This window comes from Nomascus leucogenys, chromosome 3, assembly GCF_006542625.1.
Source record: "Nomascus leucogenys isolate Asia chromosome 3, Asia_NLE_v1, whole genome shotgun sequence".
NCBI classification, from domain to species: domain Eukaryota; kingdom Metazoa; phylum Chordata; class Mammalia; order Primates; family Hylobatidae; genus Nomascus; species Nomascus leucogenys.
In genome coordinates, this window is record NC_044383.1 from 5484265 (window position 1) to 5508474 (window position 24210).

A 24210-nucleotide genomic window follows, 5' to 3' on the forward strand; every position below is an offset into this window, starting at 1 on the left:
AGGCATTTCCCACTGGATTCAGCAATTTGTGTTTTTCTGCTCAGTTCACTAAGGACAAAGTTAATTTGCACCACTGCCAGTCTGCCGTTCAAGAGTGATGAACCTATGATTGGTCTAATGATCTTCATTTTTCTCTAGCAGGGATGAGGCTGCCTCTTCTGCAGAAGAGGGTGCATTGCTACAGACAGGCCCATTTCTTTACCTTCCCGGCCTCTGAAGCAAGAATGACCCCAAATACACGTTCCAGGAGCCCTTTCATTTTGCAGCACCGCCCGCAGCACCTGCCTGGTGGTGTCCTCCATCACTTCACAAGTGAATGAGGACCCACCTTAAGGGGGAAAAGATCTACTTCATCTGCCAGAGAAACATCTCTGGAATGGAACAAGCCTGCCAATAGTCAGAGAGTGTATCCAGGAAATGGCCCCTGAGCAGCACAGCTCGTGATCAAGCCTCCAGGATTAACAGTCTTAGGAAACAAACAGCATCTGGTATTTAGTAGCGAGCAGCGTCACAGTGTTATGATGGCTACGGACAACTTCCCCCTCCCTACACCTGGCTCCGGGTGGGGCTGCGGGTCACAGGGCATCTCTGATGCAGCCCAGGGGAATTGCAAATGCCTACAGGTCCCGGTGTGGGTGAGTCTTGGCCCTGTGGGGAGCCCTGGGAACCCTCCTGAGTTTCTCACCTTGAAAGGCTGTCCAGTAGGAACTGAGAACGTGTCTCAGCCTCTCGAGGGCTCAGTGTACCCCCTCCCTCTGCCTCCCTCCCGCCCGATCATGAGATGCCAGGGCAGCTGTGTTTTGCAATGCAGAGCCCAGGATGTGGAAGCCAAGGAAACCACAACAGAAGTGTGGGCAATTAAGAAAAAGGGAACTCTATTGAGAAATGATTTCATCTGAATTGGTAAGAATGAGGACGCGGCAGCAGCTCAGCACTGAGTCACAGGAGTGGAAAAATCCAGTAGGAGGCTATGGAGGAAGATGTAGAGAAAATGCCAGTGACGCTTTCAACAGAATGACTGAAAGAGGGAAGTGAGGGCGTCCTTGAGCCCCACTGCTTCTGTGCTGGTCTCATGCTTGGAGCACCAGCCCCAGGAAGACTGGTCCCTATGGGCTGCGGGTCACAGGGGACCCTGAGGCTCCTGGTGAAGGGTCAGCCTCCTTTTCCCTCACGTGGGTGTCCTCCTCCATGGCTGCTACAGCGCAGGCAGGGTGAAGAGTCCTGTGCTGGGGATCCCCTGCTTCCCTCTGTCACTGTTCCCCGTGACAAAGCATGATAGGGGCAAGATTTGCAAGGGCAAAGGGGTGGCCCTCCGCAGCCCTGTTTCAACTCCCCCCAGAGCAGAATGAAAGCCCCCATCCTATTCCTGACCAGAAACGGTGGCTGGAGGCTGCTTCCTGTGTTTTGGGTGGCAATTAGTAAGCTGGCACTGTGGGGACCAGAGCACCTCCCAGCCTGCCCTTCCTGCGGGCTCCTGCCACCCATCTTCTGCCCCAGCTGAGCTCCCCAAGACCTAGCACTCCCACCTAAAAATGGCAGCCCTTCCCCACAGTCCTCGCTACGATGCCTGGGAACTGCCGGGTCCAGGCCAGCAGACAACTGAGGAGCTCAGGACACAGCAGGCCCTGAGTAGGGCCGGGCAGGACACACGGCTCCCACTGAACCAGGCCTTCATGCCAGAACACACCAGAAGCACAGCCTCCTAACTTCGCCCCACCTGTGGCAAGTGTCCCTCAGGCTCCCAGTTCTTTCATCCTGGAGAGTGAGCTCACTGCCTATGGCATGGCTCCCTGCCTGTCACTCAACCCCAAGCCCCGCCCAGGCTCCCCACAGCCCCCACTTCTCAGCCCTGAATTTGAGCCCCTATTCCTTGCACCTGGGACAGAGCTGGCCCAGCACAGCAGATGCTAATGAGTACTTGTTACATTAGGAAACGAATCAGTTCAACTTTTCTTCTTTGTCAATGATTCAAATTCTTATAATGTACATGCATCCTTTTTTGAATTAGAAACAGCTAATTAAATATATTCGGATGACAAATCAACATTTCTTTAATATACCACGTTTTTCAAATGCATTTCTCTAGTCTGGATAATAAGCGTGAAATCATGTTCATTTCTAGTCTGAGGTCTGCCGCATGACATGCTCAACATCCTAAAACTCTAACTTCTAAGATTCGTGTCTCCCATTAGGCAGGCAGAGCCATGGGGCCGGCCAGGGGCCGCTCTTACTTGGGAAAAAAAGGAAACTCTGGTGTCATTGTGTTATCACGGATTAGATAACAGTGAGATGCTGGGGACACAGGGGATTTGTTTCCTGACGAAAATGCTGTAAGCCACTGCATGTGTTTGGGTTTTTTCTGCAGTGATAGTGGGAGGAAGGGAGGGAAGTAGGAAAAGGAAGTGGTAAGAACATCCCCAGCCCGGCAGCAGCAGCTGAAAGGAAGTGATACCGGGGTCAGATGCCTGGAACTCACCTCTTTCCTTTCTTTCAAGTTCGTTAACATGACGATGGTCGCAGACTTTTGCTCCCAGACCATTCTCCAGAAGTCGTTAACCGTTTCCTGTTTGGGGCCTGTGTGTAGAGGACAATTCCGAAGTCAAAATGCATGAAGGGAAGTCCCTTTGGGGTCCCAGCCCCGGCACCCTGGCCGTTGGCCCCTGGACAGCTGTTCACTCCCTTCTCGGGCTTGTTGGGGACACACACGTCACGCCCTGAAGCGTTCCAGAACCGGTAGGGGCTGCCTGTCCTGCCACTCACCCACTCCAGCTAGGAACTCCTCAGTGGACAAGATAATTGGGCCCAGGTTGAGTTATGACGTTTACAGGTAAGAAGCAGGGTTCAGATGAGGGCTGGGTCTACAGCCAAGTGTGGGAGAGCTGGTGAAAGCCCTGGGAGAGGCAGAGACGGCCAGCCTCACCCTCCATTCCCAATCCCCTCCTCTTTGTCAAAATCTTACTCTCAGCATGGTGCTGTCCAATACAATATGAGCTAAAGTCCCTCAGGAGGGGGAGCTGAACAACAGACAAAGTGTCACTAGGACAAAGTCCTCTGCCCCTATCCACTTCCTGTCTGAGCTGCGGCTATTTTGCAGCCCTGAGCTAAGCGCTACGTGCTGAGGGGGATGGGCTGGGAGATAAGGAAGCCCCCGGCCCTGCTGCTGTCCTGCCCTGGGCTGGCTCCCCGTGGGTGTCCGCTGGCAAGAGAGAGACACATGCTTTCATCTGTTTCAGCCAGGATCGTCAAGTTTCCCGAGGTTTCCAGCTGGGCACATTCCCGATGGCCTCTGCGTGTGCACACGTGTGTCCTTTTAGAGAGTCTGCAGTTGTAACAACTTCCCAGGTGATTTTGATGTACGCTGAATTTCACAGCTCATTGCCCTAAAGGCTCCTGGCTTAAGAGTGAGGAGGTCTGAGGAATCTGGTTTCAGCTCCACTGATATCTAACTGCATGCGCACCCGGTCCTGCAGATGACAACCTCTGGTGGAACGGAGTGATGCTGGATTCAGTACTCAACACACAAGCTAGAGCCCTGTGCAAGGTGAAGGGCACGTTTTCACGGCTGAAGTATCTTCTTGGTTATGGCCTTGATCTGAAAAGCTATTCACTCCACTAACCCCCGCCCAAACTTGGGGGCCATGTAGGGCTCAGCCAGCTGAGGGAAATTCAAGGTTATCTGATGCAAGTATTAACATGCTGGAATGGCAGCTGGGGCCACTGTGTGCCCTGTGTTCACACCGTATAGGTGTGGGAATAAGTGTGTGTTTCTCTGTCTACAAATATCCGTTGTGTGAATGGATATCTAACGTGTCTGTTAGGTGTAAACACACACACACAAATCCAGTATAAGTCCTTGGTCTTGTTGACATACAGAGAAGGAAGTAAGAGCTACTCACATCATTTTACCAAAGATACGTTCAGAAATTAATAAAAAGCTTACCTTGAGCTGCTATGAATTTATTCTTCTCTTTGTAACCCTAGAAAAAATAACATCAGATTTATATTTTTTCAGAATTATCTTTGCTGAAAGGATTTGTCGTTGTTGCTGTTAGGAAAGCAATACGTATTCACCATGGAAAATTTGCAAAACACAGGAAAAGGTTAAGAAGAAAAGAAAACTCACCAGCAATTCCAGAAATAACAAATCCTATTTCATACGTCCCCTCTCTAGTCTGTTTTTCTGCCAAACCTTTCCCAGACTCACCCACAAGCAGACATGCAGACATTTCTGTCCTCTAATTGGGTGAACATGTACAATTTATGTTGTATTTTTAATGAGAATTTTATAATTGATATTAAATGATCTTTTAAAGATCATTACAAGTGGAGTTCTAATAGTCCACTGCACATCGTTTTACCACCATCTGTTTAACTGCCCATGCTCCCTGTTCATCTGGTCAGGAATATACACAACGCTGTAGTGAACACCCTCTGTGCTCATCTCTGTCTCTTGAAATCAAATTCCCGGATGCTGATGCTAGCTTGTAAAGCACGGGCGGCTCTGTGCCCTTTGTGCTTGTGGCCAAACTGCCCAGAAAGGTTGTGACAATTTACACTCCGGGCACCAGACAAGAAAGTGCTTACTGCTCATGCCCCAGCTGGGCCAGGGGAACAGGAAAGCTCTGCCCACTCACATCTATGTAGGAAGCATTGATGTAGTCGGAACAGGGAATTCCATCCACTTGGCTCAGAATCACCCTAGAATGGTCATCTGGAAAAAACCCAAACAAAGCCAAGATATTAGGACCAGGAATCACAGTGCTGTCTCTCCCAGAAAGCACAGTTCTGTCTCTTCATCTGCAGTGTCAGCTCCTGGGAAGGGCAAAAGCAGCTTCACAGCGACACCGGGGGTGGCAGAGATGTTCTTCCTCAACGTTCCCATGGAGACCACTAGTGTCCCGAGAGAGAATGCACCTGCTTTGGTGAACACTGACTGTCTCAGCTGTGGGATGACGACAAGGGTAGGATTTCAGCATCCAGGACGGGGGCTGCCGGGTCATTACATAGCAAGAACAGCAGAACGTGCCAGGCCCCTGGCAGTGCAAGGGCTGTATTTTATGAACCCAGCACTGGGCCCCAGTGTTGCTAAGTGTGGGTGCACTTAAAAGAGCCCCAGGACAGGAGAACTGGGTCCACTCTCCCAGGCTTCCCAGGGAAATGAGCACCAGTGGATGTGGGGGTCTAGGACTGGGGACTCTGACCTTCAGTCCCACCACAGTCTGCCCCAGAGCTGGAAGGCGAGCACAGTGAGGAGTGCCTGGTAGATCCAGCCTGTTGCACAAGCAGTTTTCCGGGGTGGAAGGCTGACCGTGGAGTGCTGTGTGTGTGGGGTGTGTGTGTGCATCTGGATGTTTGTGGGGTGACTGGTGTACTGTGTGAGGCTGATGTGTGTGGTGTGTATACTGGTGCAAGCATGTTGTGTGTTGTGTCTGTTTGTGGTATCTGTGAGTATGTAAGCGTGGTGTGTGCTGTGTGTATTTTTGTCGTATGAGTGCTGTAGTGTGTGTATGATGTGTGTGTGGTGTATACTTTGCTGCGAGTGTGTTGTGTGTGGTGTGTAGTGTGTGGTATAGTGTGTGGTGTGTGTGTAGTGAGTGTGGTGTGTGTGTATTGTGTGTGTGGTGTGGGTGTGTATGTGTGTAATGTATTGTGGTGTGTGTGGTGTGTATGGTGCATGTGTGTAGTGTGTGTGGTGTATGTGTGGTGTGCATGTGTGTACTGTGTGTGCTGTGTGAATGTGTGCATGTGGGTTTGGTGTGTATGTGTAGTGTGTGTGTGTGTGGTGTGTATGTGTGTGGTGTGTATGTGTGTGTGGTGTGTGTGGTGTGTATGTTGTGTGTGTGTACGTTGTGTGTGGTGTGTGTGTGGAGTGTGTATGTGTGTGTGTTATGTGTGGTGGGTGTGTAGTGTGTATGTAGTGTGTGTGTGTGTGTAGTGTGTGTGTACACACACGTCAGGGCTCCATCATGACTTTTGTGGGTCGCAGTCACTTCTGCCTTCGCAGCTTCCTCCATAGAACTATTAAGAAGGTTATCTTAGGACTGGGTTGGTCGCCAGTGAAAAGACGCCCTCCACAATGGGTTTTGCACACTTTGTGATTTGAAGAGAAATGAAGACGTTTTCATGGGCCTCTAAAAGTGCTGTGGGCCTGGCCCTGCTCCTCCCGTGACCTTTCCCAGGAACATCCGGCTCGGCCGGGCTGAGACCAGGCTGGTTCTGAGGACGTTTATGCTGCACTGGGCACAGAGGGTGGCACGTGGCGGAAGCTTAGGGTCTCCTTCCCGACTCATTCCTGAGTGACTCTAGGTCTCCTGCTTTCTCTGCTTAGTCTCTGATCAGGGTGGGTTGTGTTTGTGGCGTTTGTGGCGTGTGTGATGGGGAGCCGGGCGGCCCCCAGGTCATGCCTTGTTTGTCTCACCTTCACCTGGAAGGCTGCCAGGTGGGCTACGGGCTGGTGGCCTGGGACCCCCAGTGGCTGAGCCAGCTCTGTCGGGCTCCAGCAGAGAAAGGGTGGGTATAGCTTTCAGAGAGTCACAGCCCACACAGGGTGGCCAGGGAGTCGGACCCCAAACTTCTAGTCCTGCAGACCTCACTGTGAGACCCTCCTGCTCAGGGACTGGCAATGCCCAGGCAGAAATAGCTCTGCTGAGCACATCTAACACTAGTTGAAACTAATTTGGAATGGTTTATGCTTTGAGGACAGCTATAGAAAAGCACAGGGTAAAATATAGCCTTCTGCTTAGATTTAGAATCTTGCAGTTTCTAAGAGCTTCCTGTCTTTTTATTCTAAAAAGTCACACTTCACATTCAAAACATTATTTCCTAAAATTATCAGCTGTTGGCACTTTTCCAGAAAAGAGGCCTCGCTCGCCATCAGCCACAGAGTCTTTCATAGGCAAAAATCAAGCCTGCCTAAAATGCAAAGCACCTTGACCTCTGACCCCAGAGCTCCCCAGGGCCACATGCCTGCCCAGAGCCAAGGGCCACCTTACGACTCTGGTAAAAGACTGGGAAAGGCAGGGAAGGTGCCAGGGGCTGGGGAAGTTGGATCCCTTCTCCCATCTCTCCCAGGTGACTCTCAGTCCCACCCTAAGAGATACTAGGGGCTGTCACCCTGGGGGCGGGTGGAGCACCTCTGAGGAGCTCCCTGCCCGATGTCCCTTCAGCCTTAAGTCTTCCTGATAGCTAATGCCAGATGCCACCCCATTAATCCTTGCCAGACCACAGCGTCTCCATGCCACATTCTGTAAACCCATCTTTCCACCTGCGTGAGACATGCCACGTCCTGGCAGAGTCCCCCAGCCCCGGGCAGCTGCCTGGGCCCTGGGATTCCCATGGTGTGGTGCTCCTGCCAGGAGCAGGGGAAAGATCTTATGGGGGAATCTAGAAAAGCCAGTTCTGAATCTGACTACGCTTTCAGGCTTGGAGGAAATGCCACCTGACTCCCGTAGCACAACCTAGAGAACGCGGCTCAGAGAAGACTTGAGAATGTGGCTCAGAGAAGACTTGTAGTGGGTGGGCCCGGCCTCTTCCAGGTGGAGGACTCCCAGGTGAGGCCGCTGCTCTGCCCTGGGCCATCACACCTTGAGGAGGGGACTGGGTGTAGGCAATGCCCACACTTGGCCATGATTCTGCTTCCACAGAGGTCCCAGCTAAATAGTCTTCATTAACAATGTGATGTTACCTTTAAGGGATGAAGGTTTAGTGATTGAGAGAGAAATGAGGAATTCAGGAATGTGCTTAGCACTGAGCGGTTTCTTAACACATATGGTTGGGAAATCAAGGCACAACTTAAAATCACTAAATTAAGGTAATTAAGCGTTGAAACTAATTTCTAAATATCCTAAATTTGACACAAATTATTCCAAAGATCTCAGACCTCCTCCTGCCACGGCCTTCCCTTTCCTTTGAGCTGCTCAAGCCATGTAAGTTGCCTCCCCTCTTTCTGTAGTATCTTCTACCCATTGGCAACAAATCCCCTCCAAAGTGTGCAGAATCTAGCCATGGTCTGAGCCACCGTCAAGGCTCAGCTGTGTGACCACCACATGACCTTCTGACCCATCTTCCTGGTGTTGCCTTGGCACCCCTACATATATGTGTTGAATGAAAGACTATTTGATGAATTTCTCCCAGTTTTCATTGGATCATGGGTTCACAGTGGGTTTTGTGAAAACCACGTATCAATCCTATGCATGTAAAATGGGACAGAATTATTTCTAAAAAGTGCACAGTTTGGACAGACCACAGATCGGACAGACCATAGCTGCTCTGAGATACAGAGCAGATGAACTCAATTCTAGTCCTAAAAATGCAGCAGGGAGCAGCATTCCGGGGCTCACATGGGCTGCCTTCTTCCATCCCACCAAGGCCCTGGCGGGGTGGGGTGGACTCCCTCTGTGGACCAGGGGGAGGCTGCAGTTTCAGGATTTAAACCTGAACTTAGTGGAGCCCTTTGAGGATGCCACTTTGTTAGCCTGATGGGCAAAGCAGATGATGGGAGGGTCCCGGGTGAAGGATCCTGAACTGCATGCCCAGCCCCCTGCTACTGGGCCAGCTCTTTTTTTTTTTTTTTTTGAGATGGAGTTTTGCTCTTGTTCCCCAGGCTGGAGTGCAATGGCACGATCTTGGCTCATGGCAACCTCTGTCTCCTGGGTTCAAGAGATTCTCCTGCCTCAGCCTCCCACGTAGCTGGAATTACAGGCGTCCACCACTATGCCCAACTAATATTTTGTATTTTTAATAGAGATGGGGTTTCACCATCTTGGCCAGGCTGGTCTTGAACTCCTGACTTCAGGTGATCCACCTGCCTCGGCCTCCCAGAGTGCTGGGATTACAGACATGAGCCACAGCACCCGGCCCGGGCCAGCTCTTACAAAGGCGGTTCAGAACCTACGGGGTTTGTCTTGGCACCAAGACAGGCTGTGAAAGCTGCCCCCGGGTCACGACCCATCCAGCTGGAGCAGGTCACCAAGACGCACCCCCGCACACATCCGTCTGCTCTATGGCCTTGCCACCTCCTGGCACCCATGCTCCCCGGCCCATGCCCACTTGTACTGTTGGGGTTAAATCAGGTCAATTCAGAGCCTTCCTACAAAGCTGCTGCCCACCTACAAATTTCGTATTCTGTTATTTTTGTCCTTGGTCCAGGACCCCAGACAACTCTAGGGATTTGCAGCTTGTGGCCACAAGCACTGAGTCTGAGGGAAGGGAGCTGCCTAGGGCTACTGGCAGGCCTAGACCGGGTGCCAGGCCTGAGTTCCACAGGAGGGGCCCTGCCAGCTGGCACCCATGGCCACGAAGCAGCACCTTTACCTGCTGGGCCCCAGGCAGCCCAGGTCTCAACAGTAAGCACAGGCTTGGCAGCCAGACCCAAGAGCAACCAAGGTGCCCAGGGCCTGTGCAGGGAGATGGGCACCTAGAGAGGAACGTTCTGGAGTCCTAGGTGCAAATGCTGAGCAGTTAGACTGATTTGGGGCCCTCTGAGCACCAGGAATGGCCTGCAGTCATGGGGAGCTGCAAGGCAAAGCTGAGTTTAGTGCAAACACCATCGATCATGCAAAACATAAAATAAAATCTTACTGGGAAGGATGTTGGGATATCTGTTTTTTTCTCTGTTTTCTTCTTTATTTGCCAGTTCAAAAGTTCCTTGTATGTGTCCAGATGGCAATGACTGGAAGAAAATGTAGCATTAGTATGAAATGTGATGGATTCAAGCACCATGCTCATGTCAGTTTCCCTGCTGAGCACAGGAATTACGAAAACGCGTGGAGCAAGCTACCTGCTGTCCGTAGTCCGTCTCTGCCTCAGACCTTGTACCAGGCATGGGGCAGAGAATGAAGGAGACACAGACCCTGGCTTTCCCCAGGGTGCTCTTTCTTGTGGGGTGAACAGTGGTGTGGCCAAAGTGATGGTCTCATCAGCCAGACCCTACGCTGCATGAAGGCGGAGACTTGCCTTTGCATTTCCGTGGTATCTCAGGGCCCATGGGCCCTGGCCTAGAGCAGGCGCCTAGGATTTGGTCAGAACTGACTATGACATGGCTGTGAACTGGGAGATGGAGGAGCGAGGACAGGCATGCGGAGGGTTTACAGCGGGATGCTGTGACTTTGGGGCTGAAGGATGAATAGAGCGGTCCTGGGAGGCGAGGGGCGGGAAACAGCCTTAGATACAGTGCTGATCTTGCTTAAGACTCCAGGCATGCTCTGTGGACCAGTGGCATGGGCACGCCTGGGAGGGTGCTTGTTAGAAATGCAGACGCTCTGGCCGCACCCCAGACCCACAGAATCAGCACGAACATTACCATGAGCCCCAGGGCGTCAGTGCACACGTCTTTGGGAAGCACCACGCTAAACAACTCCTGTGTCCCAGTCAGGGAAGTCAGGTGTGAAAGGAATGCCGTGGGGCCCCTATCCCCTCTGAGCAGCATAGCCGAGTGTGAACTCTGGTGGCCTGAATTCTAGTTATTTCTGCCGCCTGGAGCCGCCACCTCTGATTGCTGGTCACCTCCAGCTGTCTCCTGCATCTGCTCGCTGCTCGGGTGAGCTCCCCACAATGCACAGTGTGAAGAGCCTCTTGAAGCCCTGAGTCCTGTCCTTTGACATTACACCTGACCAGTGGCTGGACCCGGGGCTACTGGGATTCCAGTAACATGCATCAATATGCATTGAGTGCCTCAGTGCGCCAGGTACGGTGGAAGGAGCCGGGTCATCTGCCCCAGCCTTCGCAACTCACCTATTATTAGGTGATACTAGGATGGTCTCCATTTTATGGGTGAGGAAACTGAAAGCCAAAGCGAGGTGTTATAGATTTGTCCAGGGTCACCCAGCAAGCAAGGGGCAGGAGGCTGGAGCAGTGCCCAGACCACCAGGAGGATGCTCACTTCTTCAAATGTGGGAGAATGTGAGGGGTCCCGCTGCAACTACCCAGGAGAGCGGAGCAGGCCTTACTGCGTAACTTTGGATCCAAGCCGTGCAGGCCTGGGCTTGCTCACAAGGCAGAGCAGGGCCTGACCTGCCGCCCACAGGTGTTCTGAGTCTTCCTCTCCCGAGGGCAGGAAGCTTCTCCAATTGCAGACTCAGATCTGACCAGCTGGTGCTCATGGTAGGGCACTGTAGGCCACCCTCTTTACTCTGCTTTGGGGCCACCAAACCCCATGGCCACAGGATGAGGCCCTTCCGGCCATGGGGTTTGTTGGTCCCGAAACAGAGGCAAGAGGGTGGCCTATGTGGAGGGACCTGCCTGGCGGCACTGTGGCAAGGGTGATGGGTGGTTCTTGGCCTCATCCCCAGCCACCAGCACCTACGCCGCCTGTAGTTCCTGATTCTTCATCAGGGCTATCTTAATACTGACCTTCTTGACCTAATCTAAGCCTGACATCTGTGGTAAAATTCTAGAGCCTTCTCTTTTTCTACCCGCAAAAGCTTTTTTTGGCCCCAGCACTGAAAATACACAGGAGGCGTGATACCGGATGGTGCGTACATGATACTGTGCATTTGTCAAAACCCACAGAACGCACAACACACAAACCCTGACATGTGGACTTCTGCTAGTAACAACGAGCAGTGTTGGTTCATCAGTTGCAGCAGTTGAAGCACACGAAGGCAGGAAGTTAATAATAGGAGAAACTGCTCACAGGGGAGGAAGGGGGCATATGGGAACTGTGTACTTTCTGTGCAATTATTCTGTATAGCTAAAACTGCTCTAAAATAAAGTCTGTTAAAAGATAAATTAGGCCAGGTGTGGTGGCTTACACCTGTAATCCCAGCACTTTGGAAGTCGAGGTGGGTAGATCACCTGAGGTCAGGAGTTTAAGACTAGCTTGGCCAACATGGTGAAACCCCGTCTCTACTAAAAATACAAAAATTAGCTGGGCATGGTGGTGGGCACCTGTAATCTCAGCTACTTGGGAGGCTGAGGCAGGAAAATTGCTTGAACCTGGGAGACGGAGATTGCCGTGAGCCAAGATTTCACCACTGCACTCCAGCCTGGGAGACAGAGTGAGACTCTCTCTCTCAAAAAAAAGGATAAGTTAAAAGAAATTGAGAAGGCTCCCTGGAGGGATTGGATGGCAAGGATGGACCAAGCTGTGATACCCTATAGCTGTGTGTTCCTGGTAGCTGCAGAGATCCATACCATGGAGATGGGGCATAGCCACCTAGATGCACAGAGGGTCAAAGTTGAAGTGGTGAGGGGCATCGTGCCCTGTGCACCACACACGTATGTATCCTGGATCCAAGCGCACAGAATAACCACCCACATGGACTCTGCAGCCCTTTCTCTGGCTGTCAGTCTACTGGGGCCTCAAATCTCTGAGCTGCTCAGGTGGCCCAGGGGAAAGGAAAGCACCTGGAGGGGTCTGCACACCTGGGTGAGCTCTGCAGTGCCTTGCTTGGGGCTTGCTCATAGTAACTGGCCGATAAATATTGTGTGATTGGCTGTCCCATTATGTAAATTGTCCAAATTGTTTGTGGTTTGTCTGTTTGAGGTGATATTTCATTTCTTTTCTTTCTTTTATTAACATTTTTATTTTTGAGACAGGGTCTCACTCTGTTACCTAGGCTGGAGTGCAGTGGCGCAATCTCGACTCACTGCAACCTCCACCTCCTGGGTTCCAGTGATTCTCCCACCTCAGCCTACTGAGTAGCTGGGATTACAGGTGCACGCCACCAGGCCTAGCTAATTTTTGTAGTTTTTGGTAGAGATGGGGTTTCATCATGTTGGCCGGGCTGGTCTGGGACTCCTGGGCTCAAGTGATCTGCCCACCTTGGCCTCTCAAAGTGCTGACAGTACAGGCGTGAGCCACCACACCCGGCCTGGAGGTTTCATTTCAATGAACTCATGAGCCATGTTCCTTTCTCTCTCCACTCGGTAGTGTCGGGCAGGCAGCAGGAGAGTGTACAAGAAGCTAGGTGTGGCAGCTCTGCGAGAGGCCCCAGCTACTCTATGGAGCTCCAGGGAATGGTTCTGGTTTGTTTATTGTGCTGGAAGCTTTGCGGTTGACACTTCCCTCTGCATTTTTACAGCACTTATCAGTGTGTTAGTCCTAGGCACTCGGCTTGACATAACTTGCTAGGATGGAGGTAGGGACGAGCCTGTCTGGAGCGGGGGATTTTCCTTGGCCCAGTGGCACTCACTTTCCAGGACTTACTCTGGGGCCTGGGAACAGACTTTCCTAGGATGGTGTTCTACCAGTGCAGGGTGGAGATTGCAGAGTGTGTTCTCGTAAGGACTCAGTTGCATGTCCAGGTTATCCAACCTTATGTCCATGTTATCACAATCCTATGGGGGGCAGGGAGTATCCTCATTTCACAGATGAGGAAACAGGCAGAGGTTAATTGCCCAAGCTCTCTGAGCTGGGACAAACACTCAGGCCAACTCCAGCATTCCCTGTACTGACCCCAATACCAAATCCTTTTCATCCCCACCAAGTTTGCCTGCACTTTGAATTGGCAATGCACACATGTCAAAACTCAACTGGATCGGCCACTTTGAGACTCTGGTGTCTCCCTTTCATGACTTTGGGGAAAGGAGCTCAGATCAGATGGCAAGGGAAAAGAAAGATGGGGTTGGGAGCATGTCCCTCTGAGGACCCAAGACAGAGCTGGCCATGGCAGGCTCCAGCGCTCTCAGAGGACAGGTGCTGCATGAACGTGGACTCAGGACACAGCCAGCCCTTTACGGGACAGATGAGCAAAAAAGCACAGCCTGGGCAACACAGTGGGACCCCGTCTCTACAAAAAAAGTAAAAGAGCCAGCGGGTATGGTGGCACATGCCTGTAGTCCCAGCTAATTGGGAGGCTGAGGTGGGAGGATCACTTGAGCTGCAAGGTTGAGGCTGCAGTGAGCTGTGATCAGGCCCCTGCACTCCGGCCTGGGAGATACAGCGAGACCCCATCTCAAACAAACAAATAAAACAAAACAATGACAAAAAAGCAGCTCCCCCAGGGTTCCCCAGACACAGGATCAGGCTCCGTGATCCTGACTTTGGGTCCAGTGTTCTTCCCCTCCACCGCATCTCTACCCTGCCTGTCACTGAGCAGAGGGACTCCAATGTTCAGCCAAGGGCCACCCAGTGGCAGAAGAGAATGAGGGACTTCCTCTGGGTACAAAATTTAATGGGGTGCCCCCAAAATTCAGAAACCAGGGGAAATAATATTCGAATGAAATATTTTTAAGAGTCCAAATCAAGGCACAAAATCTATGATGACCAAAACATGAAACTTTTAATTAATGGCAGGGTGAGTAGCTGTGTGGTGACAAGCTGTATGTATCAGGGCCCAGGGCAACAGGGAAAATCCGTCAGCCCAAGCCTGTCTTCCTTTATGGTCATGTTATTTTCTTCACCAGGGACTGCCTGCATTCATTTTGATATTTTATTTGTTACCTTTCCTGTGGTGCTGATAATTTTGATATTTTAAGTGTTGTGTTAAAATATAATTTATCCCACTACTGAGCTTTTGGTGCTGTCTTAAATTTTGTGCCTGGGGTGAGTGTCTCACCTGCCCCACCCTATTCCTGGACTCCCTCCCTGGGAGTGGCCCCCACTTTTGAGCTGGTTCTGACTCAGACACCCCCCATCAGCAAGCCCAGCCCCTGCCACTTGGGGAAACAAAAGTGCAAGGGGAAATGGGATGAGAAGGGTGGGGGAGGGGATCTGCTAGCTGAAAACTTGGATAGTTATTTTGAAAATGAGAATTAAGGTCTGTTGTCAGGCTGAGAGATTGCAACACAATAGTGCTTCAAGCTGTCTTTCAATATGACCTAATTTCTCCAAAAAAGGGGACACATTTGGAAACAATAAAAAGGAAGCGAGATAAAGGCAGAGGAGGCTTGTGCTAAAAAACAAGCAATGTAAAGTTTACATGTGCCACCACCTTCCCATGCCTTCACACGTTGCTTCTGGGTAAAGTCTCATGTCTGCAGCAGAGTTCATGCCATCTTCAGATATAACAACTGCACAACACTGTTGTTTACAAAATCCATTGTCTGAGCCTTCCATTCGAACTTCAAGGTAATTAAGACAGGCCCATCTCCATTGCTCCTTCCTAGGTGGTGGAAGACAGCTTCAAGGAGATTAACTGATGTGCCAGGGCCAGCATGCAACAGGCATAGCCAGAACCAGTCAGCAATCCTGATGAAAACCTATCCTCTTTAAGATCAACACTCAGCACAGCCATATGCAAGAAGGTGAAGATACATAAAATTCAAAACATGACCAAGGATAAATACTGAATAGCAAAATCCAAGACAACACTTCCTCATATCTGTTTGTCTACTTCTTTATCTGCCCATCCATCCATCCATCCGTCCATCCATCCGTCCTCCCACTCATCCATCCATCCGTCCATCTGCCCTTCCACTCATCCATCCATCATCCATCCATCCATCATCCATCCCTCCATCCATCTGCCCTCCCACTCCATCCATCCATCCATCCATCCATCCATCCATCCATCTGCCCTTCCACTCATCCATCCATCCATCCATGCATCCATCCATCCATCCATCTGCCCTCCCACTCACCCATCCATCATCCATCCATCATCCATCCATCCATCCACCCATCCATCCATCCACCCTCCCACTTACCCATCCATCCATCCACCCTCCCACTCATCCATCCATCATCCATCCATCCATCCATCCATCCGCCCTCCCACTCATCCATCCATCCATCCATGCATCCATCCATCCATCCATCTGCCCTCCCACCCATCCATCCATCCATCCACCCACCCACCCATGTTGATACACAAGCAGATATAGCTAGTGTTCCCTCAAGGCAGCTCACAGCTGCTTCATTAATGCCAAGATGGTGGTTCAGAAGAGGAACATCGCCTTCTCTGATTAGGTGCTCCAGCTCTCAGAAGCCATGAAAGGATGGTTTGGGGCTCTGTTGCTTTCCCCATGATATTGTCATACCGTGCTGTGCTCAGGACCTAGCCTTCTACGTTATCGAGATAACGGTGTTTCTGTCACAGTTGATTTTAGAACTTGACACTCAGAGTGTGGGAGGTGGAAGGAGGCTTCACAAATCTCTAACTCTACTGTCTCATCTTATAAATGAGGAAATAAGCACTGGCGAAGGGCATTGAACCACAAACCAGGTTTCCTCCCACGCCCATTCATGGGACAGTGTCATAACCGATGCAAGGGTTCTGAGTCTTTGGGATAATTCATCCTGAACTCTAACACTGGATTTCACAGGTCTCGACCACAGGGCACCCAGCAGAGGGCCCTCCCCACACTCACATTGAACTCCTCCCGAAACTGCTTGCAGTCGTCGGCGGATCTGATACGGATCTCCTCCTCCAGGTGCTCCACGGGGATGGGAAAGTACTTCTTGGGCCCTGAGGGCGACCTGCTGAGCAGCATCACCCTTTGCTGCTCTGTGGGATCAAAAGAAACATGGGGGCCATTTAGCCACATTCCTGGATAGGTGACTGAGTAACCAAGCTGACCAACGACATTCCTGAAGAAATGACCAGGCTGGAGCTGGAACAGTTCTCTCAAATTGCATAGCTGGGCTAAGCCGGGTCCGAGCAGCTGTATCCAAACACTCGCCTCCTATGAGGCATCCACATCATTTACAAGTGACGGGCGTCCCTCCGCCCAGTGTCACCTACTCTTCCCCATCGGAGACACCCTGTCCCCCTCCCCAGGCCACTCATCCACCCACCCTCCTGCCTCTCCTTCCCTCCAGCCCCTGCTCCTTCCAAAAAGGATTCAAGACAGCCTCACTCTCCAGCTCAGCTTTCCAGGTTTGGAAATAAGAAAGAGTAATTATGGCTTCTGGGAGCAAACTCAGAACGGTCTCTCTCAGCCTTTTCTTCTTCACAACAAATATTCCTGGTTCCTCAAACCTCATAAGCTCCAAGGGAAAACCACCCTTGTCTGGGGAGGGTGACAAGGGGCATTGAGAAGGAGAAGTACGCGTTATAAGGGAGTTCTTGGACACATTCCTTCCCCAAGTTCGGAGTGAGAGGCAAGAACAGGCATGGGCATGTGTTTCTCTTCCTGGAGAATGAGCTGATATTGACAAGGTCAACATGATAACCCAGCTGTCACACTTGCAAAAGGGCCTGTCCCCACCTGCAGAGCCGTTCTGAAGCCCAGCCAAAAACTTCACCCAAGACTCATTCTTCCAAGTGACAGACGGGATCAGAATGAGTGACGCTGAGCTTCTCTGCTACTCACCAGCCGCACCCTCTTCCCTCCCGTTCCTGCTATTGAAACATTCAGGGCAGGGAACCGGGGACTGGAACAAGGGCAGGAAGACAGCACCTGGGGCCACATTATCATCTAACCAGGTCTCGCATCCCGCGAGCGCTGGGAGGCTACTTTTTAGCTGGGTCCTTGTTGGTGATATTCTTTCCATTGTCTAAGGGTCCGTTTTAAGAGTCTATTTTAGTCTGACAGCACGTGTGTTCCCGCAAACCATAGAACTGACTACAGTTAGGTAGGAAGCTGACTCCAGGAAGTTGTAGTCACTGGGGTGTGAAGCAATATTTTTGTGGCCTCTGCCTTACACACGTTTCTCGGTCATCTCATCTGGATGTATGGAGAGAAAAACAATGTTCCTCTGTAAGTAGCGACAACAAGTTCGAAACTGTACTTCGGATGGAAACGTTGGAAATACTCCCAGCTGACTCTGATGCTCTGTAAACATGAAGCACTTTAGGAGAGCCAGTCCCTTTTTCCAGCTTGATCCTAAAGCAGTACAAACCCAATTGAATAGTTTCTGAGCCAGACAGTCTTATCTGAGAATGACTGTAAGGCCTCACTGAAAAGTGTTACATGTCAACACCCTGTGAAAACGACAGGATATGAACAGTCTCTCTAAAAAAAGCCACAAACAAAAATGTCTCAAACGTCCGTGTCACACCAGAGAGAAAAATGATCCTTAAAGTTTTGAAATCGTGAAATTCTAAACGACAGCATCATACCAGGTAAAGTGAGATGAAAGTGGCAAGGCACACCTCAAAATTCACTTTGAACATTAAAGACAGAAAGCACCTCAGTGTGAGTAATAAAATAACACATTTTCCCCCAGGCCCCAGCCAGAGAGGAGCTTCTGTACCTTGCTCCTCCAAGATTCCGTTGGGCATCTTCTTGTCGCTGGCGCTGACCACAGCTTTCCTCTGCTTCCTGAACCTTAGAGACACAGGACTTGTTAGGTTTCCACACTTCTAGGTTCCCTGAGAGCCAACAGCGCGCGGTACAGTGATACCCACCAGGTGAGCCGGGAGAAGCTACTCCTATTGCTCATGGCTGAGCCGCGCTAAGGCCTGGCCTCTGTGTGTCTCCCGGACCCGGCCACCCAGCCTCCCAGCTGCCCTCTGCTGCACGGCCCACGCCCACAGCATCAGAAGCCTCATTTCCTCCTCTGAGCTGGTTGGGGCAAGTCAGTGCCCCGGGACACTCCTACCTGAAGAAGTAGGCGGCGAGAAGGAGCACGAGGACGAGCAGCAGCAGCGGCAGCAGCAGCCAGGCCAGCGGCTGGGAGGCGCCGGGGTCCGGAGGGCCTGCAGGAGAAGCAGAAAGACCCGAACCCCTGACCTCACTTCACAGTCTGCAAAAGAGTCCCCCTCCATGAGCCCTTCTTCCTGGACACCAGAACCCCACACTATAGTTTGCAACGTTGATCCATCATCCTGAAAAGGCCCCACGAGGTAACAGAGAAGCGACTTTGTTGTTGCTGTTGACTCAGAGAAAGAATCCGGGACTGAGGAGTGGGTGAGGTGACTTGCCCAAGGTCTCTGGGGCAGGCATGACAGGGGTGAGTTCCCCAGACCCCCACTCGGCCTGGCTGCCTGGCTCTCCTGCTAAGAAGCTGGAGAAGGGTGAAGGGGCCGGTGTCCACTGCAGGGTCCCAGGACAGCGCGGGAGGCTGACTCGGCGTAGCTCAGCTCTTAGGGCCCCTTGGGCTTGGGCAGGAGCTCAGGCACAGGGAGGCAGCCTGGCCCTGGGGCTGGGCAGAGGCCTGTGGCCCTGGCGCACTGTGACCCCACCTTCCAGAGCCTCCAGGTCCCGATTCCACCTGTCAGAGGCCAAGTGCCCAGCCACCACCGGCCTCTTACTCTGTCCTTTGTATCTGACAGGTTGACCTTCCTCACCCGGAAAGAGACCCACAGCCCCAGGCCCAGCTCAGTGGCTTTGTTGCTGCTCAGGACCTGCCCCTGGCTCATCAGCCCAAATTCCAAGGGGGCACTGGTGGCCTCACTGCCACCTTTGGGCCCCACCCACTCTCCCAACGTCGGACTTTGTTCCTGCTCCTCCCCGGCCGGCCACACAGCCCCCTCCTCACCAAAATGTTCCCATTCCTCGAGGACAATTTCAAAGGCCCCCACCTCCAAGAAGCCCACTGGACTCCTCTCTTGTGGACCCAGAGGGGCCCTGGATGCCTCAAAGCGCAAACCTCACTCTGCCATGAGTGAACAGGCCGTCAGCATGACTGCCTTGGCGCCCAGGTTTCTGGGGAAGCCCCTCGAAGGCAACGATTGGGCTTCCAACTCTTCAAGTTCCCAGAAGCACCAATCACTTGCCCCGAGCCCTGCACAGGCTCCATGCGCTTCCTCCTGAGGGCTGGCCTGGCCCCCCGAGGGTGCTCTAGGCACTGGGAGGGCTCTGCAGCCCCAGAGGCTCTGCTCACCTCACACCCCTCATCTGGATTCTAAAAGGGACCCTCATGCCTTCCGCCTTGCACCCTAGGTTATAAACTCCCCAGGGAAGGTCTGGCTTTTCCTCCCTCATACTCCACCCTCCCAGGCCTGGCACTGACTCTGGCACCCTGTGAGTGGTCCACGCCATCGTTTCTAATAAATGATGAAGTTTTAGGGACGTGGGTGACCATTAGATGTTGAAGTTCACAGAGGAAACAGCTGGTCTGTGATGAGGAGGTGGCCCCAGCCATGAGAGGGCACTGTTCACCTGGCCCACCCACTAAGTGCCCACCTTCCAGGTGGCGTCCGTGCCTCCCCCATCTGGCTAGCAGTGTCAGTAGCCTGGTAGACTGGCTGTGCTCTGCAGCCCCCACACTCAGGTGTCTGTGACCCTGGCCCAGAGGAGCCGGTTCTGGCCCCACACAAGGTTGGGTTGGTGCCAGGCTGAGTGGCTGGGTGTGGCTGCCACAGTCCCCCACCTTTGACCTCCAACCTGCCCATAGCAGAGCTTCCCTGGGGAAGTGAGCTGGCCTGAGGCTTCTACACTTGCAGCTCCAGAGGGCACCCGTCTCCACTCTGCCAGGGCCTTGGAGCAACTCCGACAGGCTGAGTGGGAAGACCCCTGACACGGAGGGAGGGGCAGCATGGAGCCCAGCCCCATGGAGGGCCTGGCTGCTGCTAGCACTCCGGACTCAGCCAGAAAGCTTGGGCATCGGTCCCCCTCCTCCTTCCCGAATGTACCCAAGTACATCTGCCCTCATATCCTGGGGCCCCAGGCAATGAAACTTCCCACTTGGGCATCACACGGAGGTCAGGCTCTGGGCTCAGCTTCTGCAGAGATGGTGACTACTAAGTCTAGTCCAGGCCAACTCATGGGGTCCTCTCATCAGAGAGAGACACGAGGGAGCACCTGGGCCCCGCCAGCCCTCCATGGGTCCAGCCTCCACGTTCCTGCTTGGAGTGAAGGCTGCAGTCACAGACATGGGTGCTTCCATAGAAGATGGGGCGGAACCACCCATGCCCAGAAAGCGGCCGTGCACATAGGCAGAAGGAATGGGTCCCAGGGCCAGTGGCTCCCCCAGCTCTGGTCCTGGTGTTTCTTAGTAGCTGCCTCTGTTCAGGAGGCCAGAGATCAGGATCAGAAACCCAATGGCCTTCAAGGGGCAGGTGAGAACATCCCCGGGTGGCATGGGGAGGCCAGGTGGGGGCGGGAGTGCGGATTCCCCATGTCCTGCCTGCAGGGATGGCTACTTCTGAGTTCCAGCCCACTGGGGCCAAGCACAAGGGATGCCCAGAGTGCCTAGTTCTTCCCACTTTCCCAAAGAAGAAATTCATATTTCTATGTAAACATTTTCTGATTTTTAAATATTGGTAAGAAATTCAATTTTAAAACAATTTTTAAAAATGGTGTGGACCAGGAAGAAAACAAAAATACGTCCTCTGGGCACCAATGCGGTCCAGCCAGGAGTCAGGGAGGCATCTGAGAAGAGATTCCTGTCACAGTCTATTTTCATTTCATGTTGTTGTGGCTCTGACGGCGTGGGACAGAGGTCAGGGTGGCCAGTCCCCAGGGTGGTCATCCTGAAGCAGCCTTCTTCCTGTATGACTGTCTAGCTATTGCCCAAAGTGAAGTGTGTGTATGTTCACACCGATTTTATACATATGTACACTTGCAACTTGTGTGTGTGTGTGTGTGTGTGTGTGCATGTTTGCTTACACAGAATCTGATCCTGAAAGTTGAAAACCTTAGGCTTGAATGTGACTTTGGAGCAGACAAAGAGAATGGCCACCTTGGCTGGAGTGTGGCCACGCAGCACCCTCTGCTCAGGAAGCTCATCCTGAGCTCTGGTCAAGAGCCAGGGTCTTCCAGGGACTACCTCAGTTCTGCCCCAGGGCACAGCTGCTCTCACTGTGTCCCCCATCTTATCTCCATCCCTCTTCTCCTCTCCCACCTTCATTCCAAGCCCTCCTTCCCCAGGGGCCCTAGAGGTGGAGCAAGTCCATACCAGAAAGATGTGACTCACTCAAGGACAGGTGTGCAGACAATGGTTTAAGGTCCCAACTCACTCCGGCCTAAAATTTTCAATGTTCAGGAGCCTGTTCTCTTTGCCAGAGTTAAACGTAATGAAGATTTCAAAGCGTACCTTTCCTGACATTTTCTTCTATAAATTTACGTTCATAAATATGCAGGTTTGGGAAATAAATAGATCATACTACTCTCGTTTCATCTAAAGCTTCACGGATTGTAAAATGTATCGTTATTTTAAGAACCACTAAGAAAGAAAAAAAGTGATACTGATTATAATTGTGAAGTGCTACCAATTTTAAGACACGTCCCCATATAGCCACATTAAATATGAAAGAAACAGATGAAATGCACCGCGAGGCAGTTCTCCAGCTTGCTTTTCTGGTACGGCTGTCTGTCTTGGAGAGTTTCCATGTCAGCCCAGATAAGCTTCCTCATTCTGTTTAATAGCTGCTTGGATTCCACTTTTTGGGTAGACCAAAATAGGATGGACATTTAAGTTGTTTCCAACTTTTCTGCTATTACCTACAATTCTGCAACACACACACACACACATATATATATATCTTTGTGTCTCACAAGTGTTTCTGTAGGATAGCTTCTGTGTTAGCCTGTATGCCTGTTACATTTTAACACAATCGCCAAGTTGGCAGCCCTAAGTTTCCAACTTCTACATTCATCCACAGCGGAGGTCTCCAACTCCCCCAGGACACAGATGGGTATCAGTCTGTGGCCTGTTAGGAACTGGGCCACACAGCAGGAGGTGAGTGGCAGGTGAGCAGGCATTATCGCTTGAGCGCCGCCGCCTGTCAGATCAGCAGCGGCATTAGATTCTTACAGGATCCTGAGCCCTATTGTGAACTGCGCATGCCAGGGATCTAGGTTGCGTGCTCCTTAAGAGAACCTGATGCCTGGTGATCTGTCACTGTCTCCCATCACCCCCAGAGGGGCCATCTAGTTGCAGGAACACAAGCTCAGGGCTCCCACTGATTCTACATGATGGTGAGTTGTAGAATTATTTCATTATATGTTACAATGTAGTCATAATGGAAATAAAGTACATAATAAATATAATGCACTTGAATCATCCCCAAACCGCCCCCACCCCAATTCCACAGAAAAACTGTCTTCCATTAAACTGGTCCCTGGTGCCACAAAGGTTGCGGAATGCTGCCCATAGTGTGCAATGGAGCCAATTTCTCTTCTCTGGGATATTGTTGCCAACCCTTTTCATTTTGGTCCATCTGACAGGTAAAATGATAATGTCATTTTAACTTGCATTTCTCTAATTTCTAGAGAGTTGAGCATCTTTTCATGATTAGTGAAACATAATTAGATATTTGTATTCTGCCTGATCATATTTTCTACTCATTTTTCTACTGTGTTCTTTTACATATTTTTTTATAGATAGCATTTTATTATATAATTTGTAAACATTTACCTTCAATTTCTTCTGTAAAAGAATTTGTCTGGATGAGTACTGAATATATTTTGTTCAATGAACAAATGAAACAGCTTCCTGTTATTTTGGCACACTGTGGCAATGTGTTATCATCTGAAATGGTCCTTCATACTTCTTCCAGGGCTCAGATGAAGATTTAAAGGGCACTTCACAGGGTCAGGTTCCCCTCCACAATTCTAGGCCAAAGGAGCCCGTCTGCGCCTTATAACCCAAGGCCCATTTCCCTCTTGCTCGTGGATCAGCAGCCTTGCTAAGCACGCAGAGGCCCTGGCAGAGGCTGGACCAGGGTGTGAGTTTCACATTTAGTTCTGCTCTGGGCGCTGAGGTCACATAACAGTGTCCTCCTCCTGCAAGTAACACCCCATGTCTATGGCAATATGTGAGCCCAATAATTTTGTTTTCAAATAAACTGAAAAGCCTCAGATGTTGGAGTGGACGTCATCCTGCCGGTGCCCACAGTGCCACCCGAGGGACTGTCTGCAGAGCTCGGGCAGATTCTTCCCCACTGTTGTGCAAACGGATGTTCTGCCATTGTGGCTCCTGGATGTGAGGGTATATCCGGGCAGTTTGTCAGATGTTTCTAAGTGGCCAGTCGATTAGCGTTGGGAAGAAAAGTCGGGACTGTGGGTTGAAATAACTCATTGAACCACCAGTGACCTGCCCCTGAAGGGCTGGCTTGCAAAGAGGCAAGTTTATATTTGCTGGCAGCTTCTGGTCCCTCGTTTTTGGGGTTTTGGATTTCTCTGAGGTTTCAACATGAAGAGGAAAAAGACAGGTGGGCACTTAGAAGTGCTCTCCTCGCTGGAGGTTCTGTCGCCAGAAATCTTTACTCTTTCCTCCTCCTGGGGCCAGTGGTACATTTGCAGGACATTTGTCCAGGGTTAGAAAATCATGTGGGGCCCTTGATGTGACTTTGTTCACAAGCCCCCACCCCCACTTCCTCTTGCTCTTCTCTGCATAATGCCTAGACATCACAGCCCACTCATGAACACTTTAGCAGGCATGTCGAAAGGCAAGGACTCTTCTTTTTAAAAATAAAACTAACCATGATGCCAATATCT

At 51.3% G+C, this 24210-nt stretch overlaps 1 protein-coding gene across 5 annotated transcripts in view; it reads right to left on the minus strand.

Moving 5' to 3' along the window:
- The window catches only part of PTPRE (protein tyrosine phosphatase receptor type E), a 180027-nt gene that overhangs the window by 19814 nt on the left and 136003 nt on the right, over positions 1-24210 (minus strand). For 4 of the 5 annotated variants that reach the window (XM_030805410.1, XM_004087516.3, XM_030805400.1 and 1 more), the window contains 7 exons: positions 18428-18524; positions 18080-18153; positions 16252-16388; positions 9580-9670; positions 4635-4711; positions 3941-3977; positions 2477-2574 (listed from right to left, as the gene is read on the minus strand). In XM_030805410.1, the coding sequence (XP_030661270.1) occupies positions 2477-2574; positions 3941-3977; positions 4635-4711; positions 9580-9670; positions 16252-16388; positions 18080-18153; positions 18428-18524 (611 nt within the window). Of the gene's footprint in view, positions 1-2476; positions 2575-3940; positions 3978-4634; positions 4712-9579; positions 9671-16251; positions 16389-18079; positions 18154-18233; positions 18305-18427; positions 18525-24210 lie in introns of those variants that run through there. The other variant, XM_003275502.4, reaches the window with a different exon arrangement.